The sequence below is a fragment of the Chenopodium album genome, chromosome 4 (assembly GCF_948465745.1).
Source record: "Chenopodium album chromosome 4, dcCheAlbu1.1, whole genome shotgun sequence".
Taxonomy (NCBI): Eukaryota; Viridiplantae; Streptophyta; class Magnoliopsida; order Caryophyllales; family Amaranthaceae; genus Chenopodium; species Chenopodium album.
In genome coordinates this window covers 8,551,324-8,570,506 of record NC_137837.1, presented here as the reverse complement: position 1 = coordinate 8,570,506, position 19,183 = coordinate 8,551,324, and the positions used below count along the sequence as shown (strand labels likewise).

The following is a 19,183-nucleotide window of genomic DNA, read 5'->3' as shown; positions in this document are numbered from 1 at the left end:
GCAGTTAGCTGAAACATCTCACCCGATGGCATAACAAACATACGACTGCTAGGAAAAAAACACCTACACAGCCATCTAATCATATCTTTTGGAAATTCACTCATCCGAATCTGCGATAGACTTCCAAAACCAATATCCTCAATAGCTTGCAATTGTTTAGTTGTCAACTCACCCATTAAATCAACAAGACCTTTAGGTAAACACCTAACATGTACTTCAAGTTCATCCCTACAAAACACAACAAAAAATATAAATAATTCCTGTAAAAAGGGAATAATAATAATAAAGAAATAGAAATAAAACATATAAAAGAATAAAAAATACAGAAATTATACATGAAAAGTAACAACATCATCTTAGAAAACAAGAAATATTAATCAACAACTGTAAAAGTAACCAATATGTAACATATAAGTAACCTTTAAATTACTTATAAAGTAAACAGACAAGATAAAATAAAAAGTAACCACAGGTTATAGTATAAAGTAACCACAATATATAACAAGTAAACACAGGATACAGAAACAAGTAATACAAATTATATTAAAAGTAACACCTATAACACTAATAAGTAAACTGTATAACACTTAAGAGTAATACGTAATAGGTAACCCCTTTAAACTTTATAAGTAACCACTACCATACAAATAAGTAATCATTCTAATGCTAATGAGTAAATCCTATTATTTTTTAACAATTTGACTTAAAATTATTATTAATATAATGAGTATTAAAATTATAAAAAATATCAGTTAAGAAAATAAGAACAAGTACCCATCATCTTCAACATTCACAACTTCAACAAGTTCCGAACGAGCTTTTGAAGATCTTACAGGCCTTCTTGAAGGAACCGGCTTGACATCCTCTTCATCATCATCCATAATCATCTTCCTTCTCCTTTTATTTGGTTTCACATCTTCTTCTTCGTCAGATTGAACTATAGAAGGCCCTCCTCCAATAGTATTCAATCGAACTAACTCATTTTTACTGGGATTAATCTTAGAAGCTTCAGGACAAACAGAAGATATAGGGTCTGTCCAAACATCTTTGTTATGCCCTTGGTCTCCATTAGTACTATTTTTATCACCTTCATCATGAATGTCTTTATTTGAGGCTTCCTTTTCTGAATCTTCTGTAACAGGAACATAATCTTTTTCAGCAGGAGCAGATGACAACTTTGAAGCACCTGTTTCTTCTAAAACACCAGAAGAACTATCCATAGGGATCCTTCCCTCAGATTGATCAACTCCTTGACTTCCAATACCTATTAAACATATACACATTACTTAGTAAAATTAAAAATGAAACACAAAAATTTAATAAATACAAACTAATATAAAAGTATAGAAATCCTATTAAACATATAAGTAACCTCTATAAAACTTATAAGTAACCCCTATGTAACTTATAAGTAACCCCTATGATACATATAAGTAACCCCTATAAAACTTTTAAGTAATCCCTATAAAACATATAAGTAACCTTTTAATTTTCAACTATTAACAAATTAAAAAAAACAGTAATACTCAGCAACTCAAAAAGTAATACATATGAAATTTATAAGTAACTATTATGTGATTAAGTAACCACAAAATAATAAATTATATATAACACATGAAAAATACTGATACATTGAAAATTTGTCAACAACTTAAAAGATAACCAATATATAACACAACAGTAACACCTATAATGCAATAAGTAACTCTATTATTAAATAAGTAACACCTACAATGCAATAAGTAATTCTATTACACAAGAAACATAAACCATATCAAGCAATAACCACTTAAAATTAAAAAAAGTTTAAATATATAAGTAACTCATATGTAACAAATAAGTAACCACTATGAAACTTATAAGTAATCCCTATAAAACTTATAAGTAATTCATATGAAACATATAAGTAACTCACAAAGTAAATTTTATGTAAATTATAAGTAACTATTATATAATTTATAAGTAACCACAAAACATTAAACTATAAAACACATGAATTAGACTTTTAAACAGAAAATTTCTCAATAACTTAAAAGGTAACCAATATGTAACACAAAAGTAACACCTAGACAACTAATAAATAACAGAACAGGCGCTGAATAAATAATCTCTTTAAATTTCATATATAAGACAAGTAGAACAAAAAAAAGGTAAATATTCATAAGAAAAAACCAGAATAACAAATGCAATGAAAAAAATAAAAGAAATCATCATCAAGAACTTAATTCAGCAAGAAAAAGGAAAAAAGTAAAAAATCAGGGTCTAAAAAATAAAATAGAAGATGAAATTAAACAATAATAACACATGCAATGTTCAAAGTTCACAATTATAGTACAAATTACAGCAAAAATGACAATAAACAGCAATGAACATTATCAAACACATAATTAAACAAGTAAAAGAAGAAAAATAAAAGTTAGGGTTAGATCATGAAATTGAACAATAAAATTACTCAACGAAAAGTAAAAATTAGGGTTAATAATCAAATTGAAGTATAAAACTACTGAAACAAACAAAATCACAACAAATTTGAAACAAATATAACAAAAACGTCGGGAAAACAAGAAAATATTAACAACGAAAAAGAAACTAAAAAAAATACACGAACGATCAAGACCTTCGCAAGTTGTCGATCCTTTTTTGCCACCACGATGAACAACCTTAATCTTCACCATAATGCAACAATGGAGGACAGAGAAAGTGCAAAGCAAATTTAAAGAGAGAGAAAGAGACTAATAAAATGCAGAGAAAATTTGAATTGCAAATGAAATTTGATGAGAGAGAAAGAGAGTAACGAAAGAAGAAGAAAAAAAAGAAGTTAATAGAGAAGGAGGGAAGTTCAGGCGGTTTCCAATTTGTGTTTTTGTATTTATTTTTTTTTTTTTAAACAATAACGGAATTCTAAGAAAACGGGATGAAAATAACGGGCTCCGTTATAAATAGCAAACTGGGCCGCGAGAATTGGGCTTATAGTGGCTGGCCACATATAAGACATTGTGATCCCAATATTACTACAAATTCATACTCAAGATTATCTAATCTCCAATATTATGAATCACACGTACATAAGCAAAACTTTGATACAATCTGCAAAATCCACACATAAACTGAATCAATTATTTCAAAGAAATACATATAATATAAAACTAAAATTAAACATGAACATTACTAACTCTGATCCATGCTAATTAAACTAAAATCATCCTCTTCATCTTGATCTTGTCGTAGTAACGGTAAAATCTTCCACAAAATTCGCCTAGGAGAAGCTTGTACAATTGCAACTTTAGTAACAATTCCATCTAATTGATAATCATTTTCCTCACAAAATTCCTTCCAACATTTTTCATCATGTGCCCTATGTCCATAATATTGCTTCCATGTTTGCTTAGCCACTTGAACAGCCGGCACCCACCCCTTCTCGTGGTAATTCCCCTTGATGTCGAAACCCTTTAAGGCCATCTCCGAGCAAAGACTTTCCCTTATATCCTTTACTTCTCCTATGTAGTCAAGAACAGAAAGAAACATGTAATTGTCATCCCCTTGATCAAACGTACTAGCCGTCTCCAAGTCAAGGGATACCGGGAGGACTAGTCCATGTACACGTGATGAGATTTCGTCGTTGAAAAAATTGGTGACTAAGGTGCATAGATTGCGGGCTAGGTCATGGTCTTGGGTGCTACTAGGGTTTGATGTGGTGAATAGGGTGATGCATGGACGTGAATGGATTTCGGGTTCGGTCATGGTTAGGAATTTTTGGGGTGTAGGATGGTTAGGGTTGTAGTAATTATACATGTTAGAGACTAAATTTTGACGAGCTTTTAGAAGATTGGAATCTAGATCATCGTCAAAGTAGAGCTCTACTGCATATGTAACGTTTGAACTTGAACGTCCGGCGAATTGCATCAGTATTTTGTAATTAATCAATAGAATGTACTTCTAATTAATTAATTAATTAAGAAGGAGTAATATTTATGAGAGGAGAGAAATTAAGGAAGAGAGATTTTGTTAAGGTTTGAATGATGTGAACCTTGCCTTTTCTAATTGAGGGTTTATTATATAGAAATAATTAAACCGACAACAAGTTATGATAAGATTATGGTATTTAGTTTCCTAACCTACGTTTAACTAAAAAAAAACTAGGAGAAAAGGAAAAGTTAATTTTCACTTAAGACAAGGATTGGGCTTAGCTCATATAAGCACCCGTTATAAGGGTTTGGACTTACAATATAAAATATGAATGTATGTGTTCTCTTCCGCTTATTTTAGCTACTTATCAAGTATTATTGTCAAGACTAAATTAAGTCAAAATTGTGAATTAATTCTTATATAGTTCTTCACAAAAAGAAACGCAAATGAAACACGTATTTCGTCAATTGTCTTTAGTGAAAATGTGTGAAAATTAAATTTTAAAATTCCCTAACCATCATTTTGTTTTCCTACAAATCCCTTCAATATGTGGTAGTACTGTATTAAAGGCCTGCTCACATTTACTGAACTGAACCGAACTGATTGGAGTTGAACTGAACTAAGTTGAAATGAATATTTTATGAGAAAATGAAATTAGGAGCTCAACGAAACTGAACTGATTGGAGCTGAACTAATTGGAGCTTAACTGAACTGAAATTAAGATGAAGTGAGCATGCCCTAAATTAGGTTAGCCCTTAGGGCCAATTGACCAGATTGATAAATAAAAAAGAACTCTAGCGACAATTTGGTAAAAAAGCTTACTCCGGCGACAGTTTGGTAAAAAAAAAACTAACAATATGCGACAATTTGGTAAAAATAATAAACTCCGACAACATTTAGACCAAAAAATCTATTTTTTCCCAACAAACTCTTTAAAAATCCTATTTTAATTTGTTTTCGTGTTCTTAAATTTATTTTTTCCATTTAAAATTTTGAATTTACATGTCATCCCTTTTTATTTCCAACCCCTTTTTTTAAAAAAAAATTCGTTAATAAGGGGTATGAAACTTAAGTGAAAATTGATACTTAACGTTTTTTTTTCTTCAAATTGTTATTTCCGTAAAAAAGGGTTGGTAAAATAACAAGAAAAACGAACATATTAAGCATTCGCGAGTAATTTATCGGAAATTTTTGTATTTTTTGGGTTAATTGTCGCCTGAGATTATTTTATTTACCAAATTGTCGCTTAAGGTTAGTTTTTTTTACCAAATTGTCGCCGGAATAAGTTTTTTTACCAAATTGTCGCTAAGGGTCTTTTTTATTTACCAAATTGGTCAATTGGCCTAGCCGTTAGAGCAATTTAGTTGATTATTGAATGAACAATAATCTCCTTCAATTAGGTTAACATTGTATTAATAGCATCCAAGGTTATTTTATACTCATTTGATGATTAAATGAACAATAATTTCCTTTAATCATCAAGATGAGCAAAAAAGTACTCTTGAATGCACCGTGTATATGTAACAACCTTTGCAATTAAGTAGTTTGATAGATTATATGGTGGAAACTGGAAAGAGAGTTTCCTATTTGATTCACTTGATTTTCTATGTTGCATTATCTTTATTACTTAGTCGCAGTAATAATCTTAAGAATGCTGCTCAAATGACTTCTTAATTGCGGTCAAGTATCAGTATATAAACATACAATTGGAGCACAAAAGCGATAAATTATCTACCCTGCTTGCTCCTCAGATCAGTCATAAATATGTAATATGTCGTAAAAACCAAAGTTATTTTCGTTTGTATTAATATCTATTATATTATCTTATAAGGCTGAGGATGTATTAAGACTTCCAGCCATCAGACCATTCATCTTCATCCTTGACAGGTTTAGGAATATCATTATCCCAGGATAACACCGGACCATTCTGTTGCGCCACAGGTGCATCAAGAGACCATCCTCCAGACCAGTCATCTTCGTTCTTATCAGGTTTAGAAGAATCATTTTCCCAGGATAGCTCTGGACCATTCTGCTGCACCACAGGGGCTTCAAGAGTCCATCCATCAGACCATTCATCTTCGTTCTTGATAGGTTTAGAAAAATCATTTTCCCAATCTGCACCATTCTGCTGCACCACAGGGGCGTCAAGAGACCATCCATCCTCTGCCGGGAAGTTGTCATTATTGCTTTGACCCTGAGGAACGGAATAGCCCTCAGAGGAACTGTTGTCACGATTCTTTTGCTTTGCAGAATGAGACCATTCGTCCTGCTCTGGAATTTCATCACTGAATTCCTGTCGTTCTGGAAGGGAACAACCCTCGTAGGAATTATTGTCTACGCAACGCCACAGAAGCTTTGCCCAGTAAGGATCCTATCAAACACAAAACCATGCCTGACATTAATTACAGTAGCTTTTCAAGACAAACTGCATATATGATATTACCATCCATTACTTTTCACTTCTAGTAGTACACGCTTCTTGAAAAAATTATACTAATGTGCTTTAAGGTCAAAAAACAAATAGAATGATTTACGTTTCAGTCTATAGGAGCACATCATGATACCAAAGCACAGAGGAAGATTCGTAAGTGAGACGGGCAATATCATAGAGTACAACACAATTACACAAACACAAGTAAAGTTAGTTTGGAACCATACCTTACAGATTATATGGGGGTTCCCGATAATGACAAGCAAAGATCTGGCTCGAGTGATGGCAACATTAAATCTTTTTGGATTGCTTAGAAATCCTAAATAATGGACTCTGTCAAATTCATCATGTTTAACAGTTGATCGGACAGTGGATATAATAATTACATCTCTCTCCTGTCCTTGAAACTGCTCAACACTGCCAATCTTGACATCAAGAATATCGCTACTTTCAAGAACCGTTTTAATTTTGGCTACTTGCTGCCTGTAAGGTGTAATCACTCCGATATCCTCTTCAGCGACATCCTTATCAATGAGCTTCTTGATAAGCTTAACTACCATGCTAGCCTCAGTGCGGTTGAACCATGAGGGATTATCTCCTTCCCTCTCATCATAAGCGTGGACACCAGTAAAAAGAATGGGAAATTCCTTGTTTGGAAGAAGATCTTCCCAAAGTTTAGACTTTGTGGTTTTGTAGCATGCCATTAATTCCCCATTATAAAATAATTGTGAAGGCAGATGGAGGATTTCAGGGTGGGATCGGTAATTACGCCGAAGTGTTGTCACATAACCTTCATCTCCTTCACTATAGAGCTCACATTCAAACAGCCTTTCCAAATATGATTTTCCTAATCCATGTTTCTTTGCATCTGGGGAGAAGATGACAGGGCCTAGTTGCATTGGATCTCCGGCAAGAACAACCACAGTGTCCTTCTGGCAGAGGCTGGAAATGGAAACGAGGGTCTCTGGTTCTGAGGCCTGTCCTGCCTCATCCAAAATGATGTGAGAAAAATGGCCCTGTGTAACACCTTCTGCATGAAGAAGGAAGGAACTCATATACGTTGTTATAATAACTCGATAGTGCAACAATGCCTGGAGTGGAGGACACCGGAAAATAGATTGCTCAAAATAACAAAATTGCATACATTCAGGCTTCATATCTTCAACTGGACGGCTACTTGCATTGAGCCTGAATATTTCATTTTCCCGAATTTTAATGTTCTTTTCTTTCAGAATTTTGTCCAGTATATGGTCTGCAGCGCTGTTTGAAGCTGCACAGATTAAAATGCGGGAGCCTTTACGGGATTTGTAAAGTTGGAGGATCACTTCTACTAGCGTCATTGTTTTACCAGTACCTGGTGGCCCATTAATCATATAAGGTACTCCCCCTTGACATCCTAGAACCATTTCAACAGCATTCAGTTGTTCTTCATTGAGATTACTGGATATGGGCACCATTGGGGTTGGTGTAATCTGCCTCTTCGCTAACGACTCAGATGGAAAGAGGAAGGCTTTATGTACCTTTTCTGCACCTTCAATGGCTTGATACAATCTTCTCATGTTGACACGGTTGTACATGAATCGGATGTTATAAAAATTTTGATCACTGTGACACTTGTGGAACTCATCAGCAAATTTCAGATATACATGATCAGCCTCTACACGGTGTATATAACCCTGATGACAGACTTAAAGATTAATAACGTGATAACAAGTCACAATCTAATAGATTTGATATTAGTGATTTAAATAATACCAAAACGAGTAAAGAGCCAATCAGTTTTCAATGTCAAGTTTGTAGGTAATTGTTTGGTGAATAAACCTTAAAACATATCAATGATATCCAAAGCATGCAGCATGCAATTTTTATAACCAATCTATCATTCTGAATTGAGCTTTGTTAAACTTAATTAAATCAATATTTTTTTAAAAGGTGTAGCTGAGTGTCTAACCTTAGGTACAATCAGTCAAGCATGCAATTAAATAATCATTCACAAAAGTCTCGACATCTCGTAGCATCCTTGAATGCCTAATTAGAAAAAATAAAAAGGTGGGCGCAGACAGAATTGGCTGATGTACATACATAAAACTGAAAAAGGTTTTATCAAGCAAAGCAACGCGTTAAAGATAAGCAGAATTGTTAGCAATTGACCTCAAAGTAAGATATCCTGTGTGACTTAAGGTCTTATGTAGTAGACCAAACCATTGAGCCAGCTTTTTAAATTTATGTTGCAAACCAAGTTTAATATACTTATGTTTCAGTAGAGGAGGGGAGGGGAGCACAGAGCTGAGCTGAATTGGCCAGGCCTCGACCACTCTCCCCCTGGTTACAACATAGACAGGACAACAGTTGACAGTTGAACTATTAGCTGTCCACAATACAACAGTGTTGCACACTACCATATTTGTTCTTAAATAAAGTAGTTTTCATTTTCATGAAATATTTACTTTAAACCACACCAGAGTTACTAAAATATCAAGAACTCCAAACTCATAGGGTTATTTTGCATTCGTATAGAGACATTTTAACTAATGATAAATCACTTTGTTGTGTATGCATTTACCTCATAAGCACGTTGGTCATCAGTATCTGTAGAAGTAAGTTGGGCAAAGACAGAATCTCCATGCACTAATGAAGGTCGTCTTTCAGCCAAGCCTAGGACCTCCAGAGTCAAGAACAGACGCCCCTTGCTTCTCAAAGTGACATTCTCCATGTCATAAGCTTTAATATCATGCTAAGGAAAAGTATACACATCTAAATTAGTTGAGCGGGTAAATGAAAATAGATGCATCAGTATCAATTCCAAATCAAATCAACAAGAAGATGGATTTATAATCACCTCCAGGCGCAACTCTTCCATAATAAGAAGTGTTCTAAAGAAAGGTACATAGTTCTTCCTTGATAGGCCTTCTATTATAGCATCGGGTACCTGCTTATTCTCTATAACTTCCCTTACATCTTTTGGTATCTCAAAATTTGGAAGCCTATTGCGGAAATTACGGTAGTTTGGCCTTGCAGGACGTACGCCTTCAACATATGAATCGATAACAAAATGTGTCTTTTTCGTTGCTCTTTGATATGGTTTCTTCGAAACTAAAGCTTTGGAGACACTATCTTCTGCCAAGAGAAAGACCACACGCTCAATCCTATCATTCCCAACGTCAAAGTGGACAATGCATGTGTGCATCCCGATATCTGCAGGCTTGCAAGATAACCATACTGTCAATGTCTTAAGTGGCTGCAGGATTCGGTCTTCCAAAGAGGAGGAGCCCAAAAACCCTGGTTTGGAAGGTTCCATCAACGACAGTGTAAATGAATCTTCAGGGTTTGAAGCATATATCTGGATCCCCCAAAGTTCCACGGGATCTCTAGTTGTATTTTTTATGGTAATTGAATCAGCAGCAACCTCGCCAACAGAAATTGATTTAGGCTTATGCTCAATGGATGGAAACGGCACAGAAATGACAACCGGGCCCTCTTCACTTGGATCATAACTAAAAACAGACTTATCATCCTCAAAATCCATGAATCCAATCTCCCCTTTGTCTCCAATGACAGAATATTCATCATCTGATTTGTCACCGTAGACACTCATTGCCAGATATCAGTATAATACAAAGACAAATGTAAAAAATATATCAAAGCTATTATAATGCAATGTTTACTCCACTTTCCAAGATTGTTGCGTCAAGTTTGCAGCAAACCAAACAAGAAGGGTCAAACCTATCACCAAAATAGACAGAGTACTCATAAGATTAAAAAGAAAATTAGGCTTAATAAAACAAAGAGTGTTTGTATTGGACACATGAGCTTTACAAAAAGCAACTACTATGAGACAATCAGCAAGAACCCATAGATACAGCCAAATAGATATTACTTAGTAGATAATGAGCCAATTGAGGTATTGTTCAATACAGAATCCAACATCCAGAATTATTTCCACACAGGCAATATAAACTTAACAATGGAAATGTTTCATGCTACATTAAGTATGAACGGCCCATTTGGTAGCCGACTAGCCAGTAATAAATGATGGTAATGGCAATGAATTTTAACTTTTTAAGTGTAAATTGGGAAGTTAATTAAAATTCTAATCTCTATTGTAATGATATTTCATCCCTAAGCATGTGGTTTCTTCATGTTTTTCCATTACCCACCATTACCACTTGGGAGGAGGTGTTAAGTGGGAATGAAATTTTGAAAGGAAAAATGAACAATTTGGGGTGAGCAAGGATCCTAGGACTACCATGGGAATGAACCTTGATGTTCCTTACAAGTTTACATACAAATTTTATTCCATTACCATCATTTATAGCCACTGACCAAACAGGCCGGAAGAGTAATCTACACACGCGTATGATTTCAAACTAACTTAGCATTAATTGACAACTCATTCTACCATTAAATGATTTAATATGAAAAATTATAACACCAAATGTTTTCACCCCTAAATAAAAAAAATAAAATAAAATAAAATAAAATAAAAAATAAAAAAAGACTTAGCATACCGCAGACAAGACTTATTATCGACAGCAAAACAAGATTTAAAGCTCATTTGACAGGGAAACAATAAATAAAGAAAAAAATAAAAAATTAGCAACTCATATATTACAGGAAATAAAATGATGTCCACAGGAAGACACTGATAGCAAAGGCACTTAAACAAGCACAAACCAATGCTAATGCTTGAAATATAATCTGACCATATAAATTTCACAATAATATTATTATCAAAACCTATCATTACATTCACCTGCGAAATCTGGACAGAAACTATTCCAGATCATTTACACAGCATGAAACACCTATATCAACACACACTGACACAAACAAAGAAATGAGCAAAAAGCCTCAAAAAGGAACTGCAATGTTTGCAGATGATCTTACTAATTCTCCAAGGGGATCTTGTTTATGCCAAACATTCAACAAATTCTCCATATCAATATTACAAAGTGTAAAGCTCAACAAGCAAATTTTACTCAGGAAAGGTATTAGGCCAATTTCATCTAAAACTCACCCATTTTCAATATTAGGCCCGGGAATTAGTCGTCATATTGATAGTGTATTTCAAACTAGTAACGTGATAACCAAATCTCAACGAAGGTCGTAGTCGAGAACATCAAAAGGCAGGCCGAGGACGGGCTGTTTCAAAAAGAAGCCAAAGCCACTGCCACTACCACTGCCTCAGCCAAACACCTCTAAGCCAACACCACATGAAAAAATACATCTAATTCAAACAATCCCTCAACCCATTTCCCCCAAAAATGTCACCTTTTGATACCCCAAATCAAATATATATGCAATTAAACAAACAAAACAAAACAAACCCAATTCTCACAAAATTATAACAAAACAACAAGTCCACCAAAATCAACAATCATTCCAAGAAAATCAAAACCCAGAATCACAATTCATTACCTATAACTGTAAGCGTATTAAAGCAAACCAAAACAACAGATAAATTAAGATAACAGAGAATAATATATGGTCACAATGTGAGTGAAATTAGGGATTTTTTACAACAAAATTGATAGATTACCTTATAAAGTGGGAAATTTCCCAGTAAGCCAGAGGAACTGCGGATGTTTCGGGCTGACGGCGGGCCGAAATCCGCCGGTAATGGGTGATCGGAGAAGTGAGTTAGTCTAGAGTTGCAGTTTTTTATTTTTCTGCTTTTGTTGAGTGCTTTGGTCCAGCAAAACTTATTCGATTTTTAAGTTAGTACTCCGTACTAGTACTACAACTTAAAAAAAGAACATTTAAAAAGTCATATACGATGTACTTTCTCCGTGTCTCAATACATGTACTCGTTATAAACTACAAGTACAAAAACTTCAGAGTAGCCTTTTTCATTTTAAAAAAACATTTAAATAGTCATATACCGGAGTAGCCTTTTTCATTTATACAAACTACATTACTACGGGTTATTTATGCTTCGTATATCTCTTGAGAAATGAAGAGTTTGAAAGGAAAGTATAAGGAGTCGTCAACATTAAATGAGTAGTAAAGAAGAGTTAAAAGGATATGAAATAAATAACATAATAAATACAATAATCTTAATTATATACGGAGTAGTTCATTTTTTTAGTTCTTGACTATTATTGTAATATGTACCTCAATTAGAAAAAAAAAATCCTTCAAAACAAAATATGATTATATGATCATCATTGAATATATTTGTTACAAGATGTCTTATAGAATATGAAATGATTTCACCAAAAAAAAAAATAGAATATGAAATGAACAACATTTGATAAATCGTTTTATTCATTTCGTTCATTTCCTAATATATATATATATATATGGGGTACTTAACAATTACTCCGTATTTCATTTTTTATTTTAAACGAAAACCATTATTTGTTGATAGTTCATTTCTACTTTTAAGAAAACTTTTTTTTTTTGAACGGGGAGAATAATATCATTAAATAAAAGCCATACGACATCTACAATAATAAGGATCTGTAAACCACAGATTTAGAGAAAATATCATAACTTTTACAATCAAAATCATAACTAATTTGCATATTTGGCATAGCTCATACTCCACCGCTTCAAGCTTGACGCGAACAATGATTTTCGATGTCTTTGCATCTTTTCAAGTTGAGACCTCCGTAATCTGCGCTGATGTTTTGATCGATCAGTTGATGACAAATCCCAGACCCATAGGAATCCAAATCACCTTCTCAATTATTATAAGAACCCTAAAAATAAAATTCTCATCTATAGATGAGAATCAAAATCCCAGAAAATTGGGACAGATGGAGAGAACAAAACAAAACAAAACAAACAAACCAAAACGTAAAACAAAACAAAAAATAAATCGAATTAAATGGCCAAGAGAATTAAAACCCTAGAAGAGTGAGGATAGAGGAGAGAGAAGAGAGAAAAAGGGGAGGCCAATTACTTTTAAAAAAACTTGATAAATCTAATGAATAGAGTTTAAACAATTACTTTGTACGGAGTATCTTTAAAATATGTGTTTATTTATATTTCGTTATTAATGTTAACTAGTCTTTTGGCCCGGCTTGTTCGTAGAAAATTGCATTGAGAGATGATTAAGGAAATACCAATAAATAATTATGAGTGTAATATGTAAATGAAAACATAATTAAAGAAAAAAAAAATTTGGGACTTTAATTTGAAATAATGAGACTTAATAGAAAGAAGATGGAGGGACTAAAATCAAAGAGAGAAAATAAAAAGGTTGAATTAAAGAGGGGAGATGAAGATGAAGTGTTTAATGAAAGAGTTAAGAAAAAGGAAAATTTAACAACAATAAACCAACCTTTGCTCCATTCTCCCAAAATGGACCAACCTTTAAATCTTCCAAAAATAGACACAAGTTTGTATTTTTTTCTCCCAAATTAGACCAAGCAGGTCACTTGACTTGTTATACCAGGTTGCAATCCACGTGTCAAGTCCTTATTGGTTATGGAGTAATTTTTTTAAAAAAATATTTTGATAATTGATAAAAAAATATTTATTTTAATTTTTAAAATCAAATAATTAAAAAATAAAAACATCCTCCCTTAGTCCCTTTCCCCACCACTGCGAGCCCCACTCCCCACTAGCCACCTCTCCCCGGCCAACCGGCGGCCGACGCTTAACTGCAAGCAGCACCTCAACACACAAAAACCAATCAACCAAGATCAAATCCGACACCAAGATAAAAATCGATCCCCTTTAATTTCTCTGAGCCGATCTCCTCTAATCGGATCTCATTCTACCCAAAAAATCATCAATGGCGCGCCACCACATCACCGCCTCGCCTTCTTCTTCTTCTTATCAATTATCATGTGGAACAATCGACCCATAATACCCATCGACAAACTCAAACTATACTTTAAAATTTGAATTTTTTTTTTTGCTCAATTTATTTATGAGAAATTTATGAGGGTGATATCGTGTGGAACTTTCACAAGAATCACAACTATGCTTAATTGATTGTGGTAGGGATATTTAGCAATTGATGTTGATGATAAAATGGGTGTGGAAATTATTTAACTATGATTAATTGCTGCCGGAATCTAAGTTTCCGATGACGATGAAATAGATTACTCCATCAAACCTGAGTTTTATAATTCTGATCTTGATGACAAGGATGAGTCATGGGTGGCTAGAAAAAGAAAGTTCCACGAAAGACGTCATGCTCGGCTCGCAGTGGGTGGGGGGAGGAGGGCTAGCAGTGGTGGGGGTGGAGGGCTGGCGGTGGTCGGAGTTTTTGGTTTGTTTTTTTTTTATTATTATTTATTTATTTATTTATTTATTTTGTTTTGTTAATTTTAAATTAAAAAGATAAATAAATGAAAAAAAGAAGTGACCGGTTATTTAGGTCATAAGTCAACTTGGTCTAATATGGGAGAAAAAAATGCAAACTTGTGTCTATTTTGGGAAGATTTAAAGGTTGGTCCATTTTGGGAGAATGGAGCAAAGGTTGGTTTGTTGTTGTTAAATTTTCCTAAGAAAAATTGTATAATTAAAAATAAAAAATGTAAAACGACATGTGGCACATTGAGTTGAAGAAGAAGATAGAGAAGTGTAATAGAATTATGACATATGTCTTTTTTGGTTTGCTTTTTTAAATACTAAATATAGATATAGATTGTCTATTTTTAAACTCTTAAAACATACGACCGTGTTTTAAAAAAAAAATAAAAATTAAAAAAATAAAAAAAAAACAACCGTGCGAGAATGACTAGAATCACTAGATGATCTTGTAAAAAAAAAAAAAAAAAAAAAAAAAAGTAGACGAGAGTAAAAAAAATGAGACAAAAATGCAAAAAATGATACCTAGCCTCCTACAGTCCTACTAGTCATTTCTATTCACAAATTAGTGAGTGAAAGATTGAAGAAGGAAAAGATTACTCAGAAATACTACTATGAATTATGTCACGAAATAATTTCCGTAGTTTCATTAGAGTGTAGAGTAGAGTATTTATACAAGAGATTAGGGCTCAAGAAATAGGCTCGTTAACTATACAATATAAACACTAATTATAGGCCCTAACACCCCCCCCCCCTCAAGTTGGAGCATGCAAATCACAAATGCCCAACTTGCCAAGTAAATACACGAATTGACTTTTACTCAAAGCCTTGGTGAAAATATCCGCTAATTGGTCCGTTGTCTTCACATAAGACGGACTAATGATACCATCTTGAATCGCATCACGAAGATAATAACAATCAACCTCAATGTGTTTGGTACGCTCATGGAAAACCGGATTCTTCGCAATATACAAAGCAGATTGATTGTCACAAAACAAACTCATAGCACGAGGATGGGAGACACCCAAGCTCAGAAGAAGAGCCTTTAACCATTTCAACTCATCAGTGGTTTTAGACATTGAGCGAAATTCGGCCTCTGAAGAAGACTTGGCCACAGTGTCCTGTTTCTTAGTTTTCCAAGATATAGGAGAAGCACCAAGAAACACCAACCAGCCAGAGGTAGAACGGCGCGACAAGGGACAACCTGCCCAATCGGAATCACACCAACCTGTAATATGTAAATCACAATCTGAACTCAAAAGGATTCCCTGACCCGGACATCCCTTCAAGTACCGCATAGTACGAAGAGCTGCTTCCCAATGGTCCTGTCGCGGTTGTTGCATAAATTGAGACAAAATATGCACCGCGTATGCCAAATCCGGTCTAGTAAAAGACAAATAAATCAAACGGCCCACAAGCCGTCGATACTGCTCTGGATCAGAAAAGAAAGAGGACTCTGATTTCGCCAGAGTATGATTCTGCTCAATAGGAGTACCTGCCGGATGAGCACCTAGCAAACCAGACTCTGCAATAATGTCAAGTGTATATTTCCGTTGACATAAAAATATGCCTTCCGGACTACGAGCAACCTCAACACCAAGAAAATACTTCAAAACACCCAAATCTTTCATATGAAAACAGTCACTCAAGTATGACTTGAATGCTGAAATCGCAGAAGAATCATTACCAGAAATTATCAAATCATCAACATACACCAGAACACTCAGTTGTATAGACCCAGATTGCAGAGTAAAAAGAGAATAGTCAGAGTACGATTGCATAAATCCGTACCTTTTCAGAGAGGCAGCCAATTTAGAATACCAACAACGAGGTGCTTGTCGAAGACCATACAACGACTTCAGAAGACGACACACCATACCAGGTTGAGAGCCATGAAATCCAGGGGGAAGCTTCATATAAACTTCTTCATCAAGATCACCATGTAGAAATGCATTGTGGACATCCATCTGATGCAATTCCCAATTCTTTGCAGCAGCGACAGCAAGAAAAGCACGAACAGTGACCATTTTAGCAACGGGAGCAAAAGTCTCATTGTAATCAATACCCTCAACCTGATGATTACCAAAGATAACCAGACGAGCCTTCAGTCTCTCGAGTGTGCCATCAGAATTAAGTTTGACCTTGTAAACCCATCGACACCCAAGAGCTTTCTTACCCGGAGGCAATTTTTCCATTACCCAAGTGCCATTTTTTTTCTAATGCATCAATTTCTGTTTGCATAGCCGCTTTCCACCCCTCATCCTGCATTGCCTCCTTGAAATTACGAGGCTCAACCATCGTATCAACAACTGCAATAAATACACGGTGTCGCACAGAAAATTTATCACAATTCACAAAATGTGCTAAAGGATAGGGAGTACCTGAGGAGCATGGAGTAGACGGGGATCCAGGAGTGATAGATGGACTCGAAACAGAAATAGTATGTGCAACATAATCCCGATGCCAACCCGGGGGATGTCTATGTCGTTGACCACGATCAAGATCAAGAGATGATTCAGAGGAGAGACTCAGATCAGCAGCCTCTGAGGCAGAAGCAGTAGTAGAGGGCACAGAAGGTGCAGTAGTGTGAGGAGCATGGGGGGTAGCACATGTAGTGGTAGTGGCACCACAAGCGGTGTCAGGGGTGCTCGGTGCGTGTGGTGACTCGGGGTCTATAGAGGATTCACCGACCTCCAACACATTTTCCAAATCATCCAAAAAATCATGATCAACTACCACATTGTCATGTGACACACCCTCGGTACCCACATTAGCATCAATAGAATCACTAGTAAGCACAAAGGGGAATTCATTCTCATAGAACTTGACATCACGTGAGACAAAAATGTCACCAGTTTCCAAATCATACAACTTCCAACCCTTCTTGCCATGAGCATAACCCACAAACACACACTTCCTACTCCTAGGTGCAAATTTGTCACCCTTAGCTTTTTGGTTATGAGCAAAGCAAAGACAACCAAACACCCTCAAAGCATCAAAATCAGGTTCTTTGTCAAAGAGAATTTCATATGGGGTTTTATTGGCTAGCAAAGCAGAAGGAGTACGATTAATCAAATAAACCGCCCCAAGGACACACTCACCCCAAAAAGTAATCGGCAAATTACCTTGAAACATCAAAGCACGACTCACATTCAATATATGTTGGTGTTTACGCTCTACCCGACCATTTTGTTGAGGTGTGCCAACACAAAAGGTTTGGAAAAGAATGCCATTGTCAGTAAAATATGGGATCATGGGTTTAAACTCTGTGCCATTGTCACTCCGCACACACTTAACATTGACATCAAATTGACACTTAACCATAGCAAAGAAAGAGCAAAAAGAAGAATAAACTTCGGTTTTGTCATTCAATAAATAAACCCAAACACCACGTGAAAAATCATCAACAATCGTCAAGAAATAATGAGCACCACAAGTAGAAGCCGTGTTATATGGTCCCCACAAATCACAATGTATCATTTCAAGAATACGACTAGCACGACTATCACTATCAGGAAAACTGGCTCGGGTCTGTTTAGCAAGAGGACAAATTTCACAAGATTTATGTAAACACTTAGTACCAGTAGTACCTCGAATAGCAGGAAGCAATTTGACAATTTTTTTCGACGGGTGCCCCAAACGACGATGCCACAACTCAAATGTAGAAATCTCCGGACCCGGGAGTGCACATACTTTTGGGAGACGCTGGAAATAATATAGTCCATCTATTAGTTCCCCGCCTCCAATTAAGCTCCCCGAGGATTGATCTTGTATAGCACAAAGAGAATTAGTGAATCGGACAAAGCAATTAGAATCATCAATCAACTTAGACACCGAAATTAAATTGCAATTTAATTTCGGAACATATAAGACATGTTCAAGAGTAATCCCGTCCGCTAGAAAGATACGAACCTCCTTTGTAGCGATTGCTTGAGCTCCATCGGGAAGACCAACCGGGCATGGTAGAATAATTTGAACATCAAAAAGAGAGGACTCATCACCCGTCACGTGATGAGAAGCACCCGTGTCAATAATCCAAGAAAAAGAGAAATAATCACCACACCGATTGTGTGACAAACATTCAGTGGTATATAAGAGTAGTTGCCGCTGTCGCATGAGCAAGAATAGCAGGAGGCTTGTTAGAAACGTGGAGCAGCGAGTGTGTAGAAGAGGAAGTAGCACAAGTGTGTGACGTAGCCGAAACCTGCTGGGCAGCAAGGTCCGCGGCCAGGTCGCGGCTGGAGGCAGTAGCCCGCGGCCTGGTCGCGGACTGTTCTGGTTGCAGCAAAGGAGGCTGCCCAGCAGCAGGAAGAAGAGGCGTAGCATTAGGGAAAGGAAGAGTAGTAGCAGGCAGGGCATTAGGAGGCAGAGAAGCAGCCGAGCGTCCATATGTGTTCAGCCACCATTCGGGTAGGCCATGAACAAGAAAGCAATTATAAAAAACGTGACCCGTTCGATAGCAATGAGTGCAATACAAATTTAATTTGCGTCGTTGCTTGTGTAGAGAAGTAGAGGGCAGAGCATCAGTGTATGCGATAGAATTAGAGGAAGACATCATCTTATTGTCAATTGCCATGA

General features: G+C 35.5%; 2 protein-coding genes across 2 annotated transcripts; both read right to left on the bottom strand.

Annotated features, from left to right (window-relative positions):
• Positions 1 to 5,656: 5,656 nt before the first annotated feature.
• On the bottom strand, positions 5,657 to 12,099 carry LOC145626602 (putative RNA helicase SDE3). The gene is made up of 5 exons (XM_081679059.1): positions 11,877 to 12,099; positions 9,177 to 10,060; positions 8,901 to 9,071; positions 6,565 to 8,013; positions 5,657 to 6,277 (listed from the first exon to the last, which is right to left on the bottom strand). Exons 2-5 carry the CDS (start codon positions 9,930 to 9,932, stop codon positions 5,750 to 5,752), a joined length of 2,904 nt encoding a protein of 967 aa, XP_081535185.1. The 5' UTR covers positions 9,933 to 10,060; positions 11,877 to 12,099; the 3' UTR covers positions 5,657 to 5,749.
• Positions 12,100 to 16,777: 4,678 nt separating this feature from the next.
• LOC145627582 (uncharacterized) lies at positions 16,778 to 19,181 on the bottom strand. Its single transcript, XM_081679949.1, has 6 exons — positions 18,810 to 19,181; positions 18,518 to 18,712; positions 18,050 to 18,430; positions 17,731 to 17,920; positions 16,987 to 17,649; positions 16,778 to 16,914 (listed from the first exon to the last, which is right to left on the bottom strand). The coding sequence occupies exons 1-6, from the start codon at positions 19,179 to 19,181 to the stop codon at positions 16,778 to 16,780; spliced, it is 1,938 nt and encodes a 645-aa protein (XP_081536075.1).
• Between the last annotated feature and the right edge of the window lie 2 nt (positions 19,182 to 19,183).

Coding starts and splice junctions, on each gene's coding strand:
- LOC145627582 (XM_081679949.1), bottom strand. CDS start 19,181: ATGGCAATTGACAATAAGATGATGTCTTCCTCTAATTCTATCGCATAC. Junction 18,713..18,809: donor CGGACCTTGCTGCCCAGCAG/GTTTCGGCTACG, acceptor CTCATGCGACAG/CGGCAACTACTCTTATATAC. Junction 18,431..18,517: donor AAGCAATCGCTACAAAGGAG/GTTCGTATCTTT, acceptor TCGGTGTCTAAG/TTGATTGATGATTCTAATTG.
- LOC145626602 (XM_081679059.1), bottom strand. CDS start 9,932: ATGAGTGTCTACGGTGACAAATCAGATGATGAATATTCTGTCATTGGA. Junction 9,072..9,176: donor TGGAAGAGTTGCGCCTGGAG/GTGATTATAAAT, acceptor ACTTTTCCTTAG/CATGATATTAAAGCTTATGA. Junction 8,014..8,900: donor ATGACCAACGTGCTTATGAG/GTAAATGCATAC, acceptor GTCTGTCATCAG/GGTTATATACACCGTGTAGA.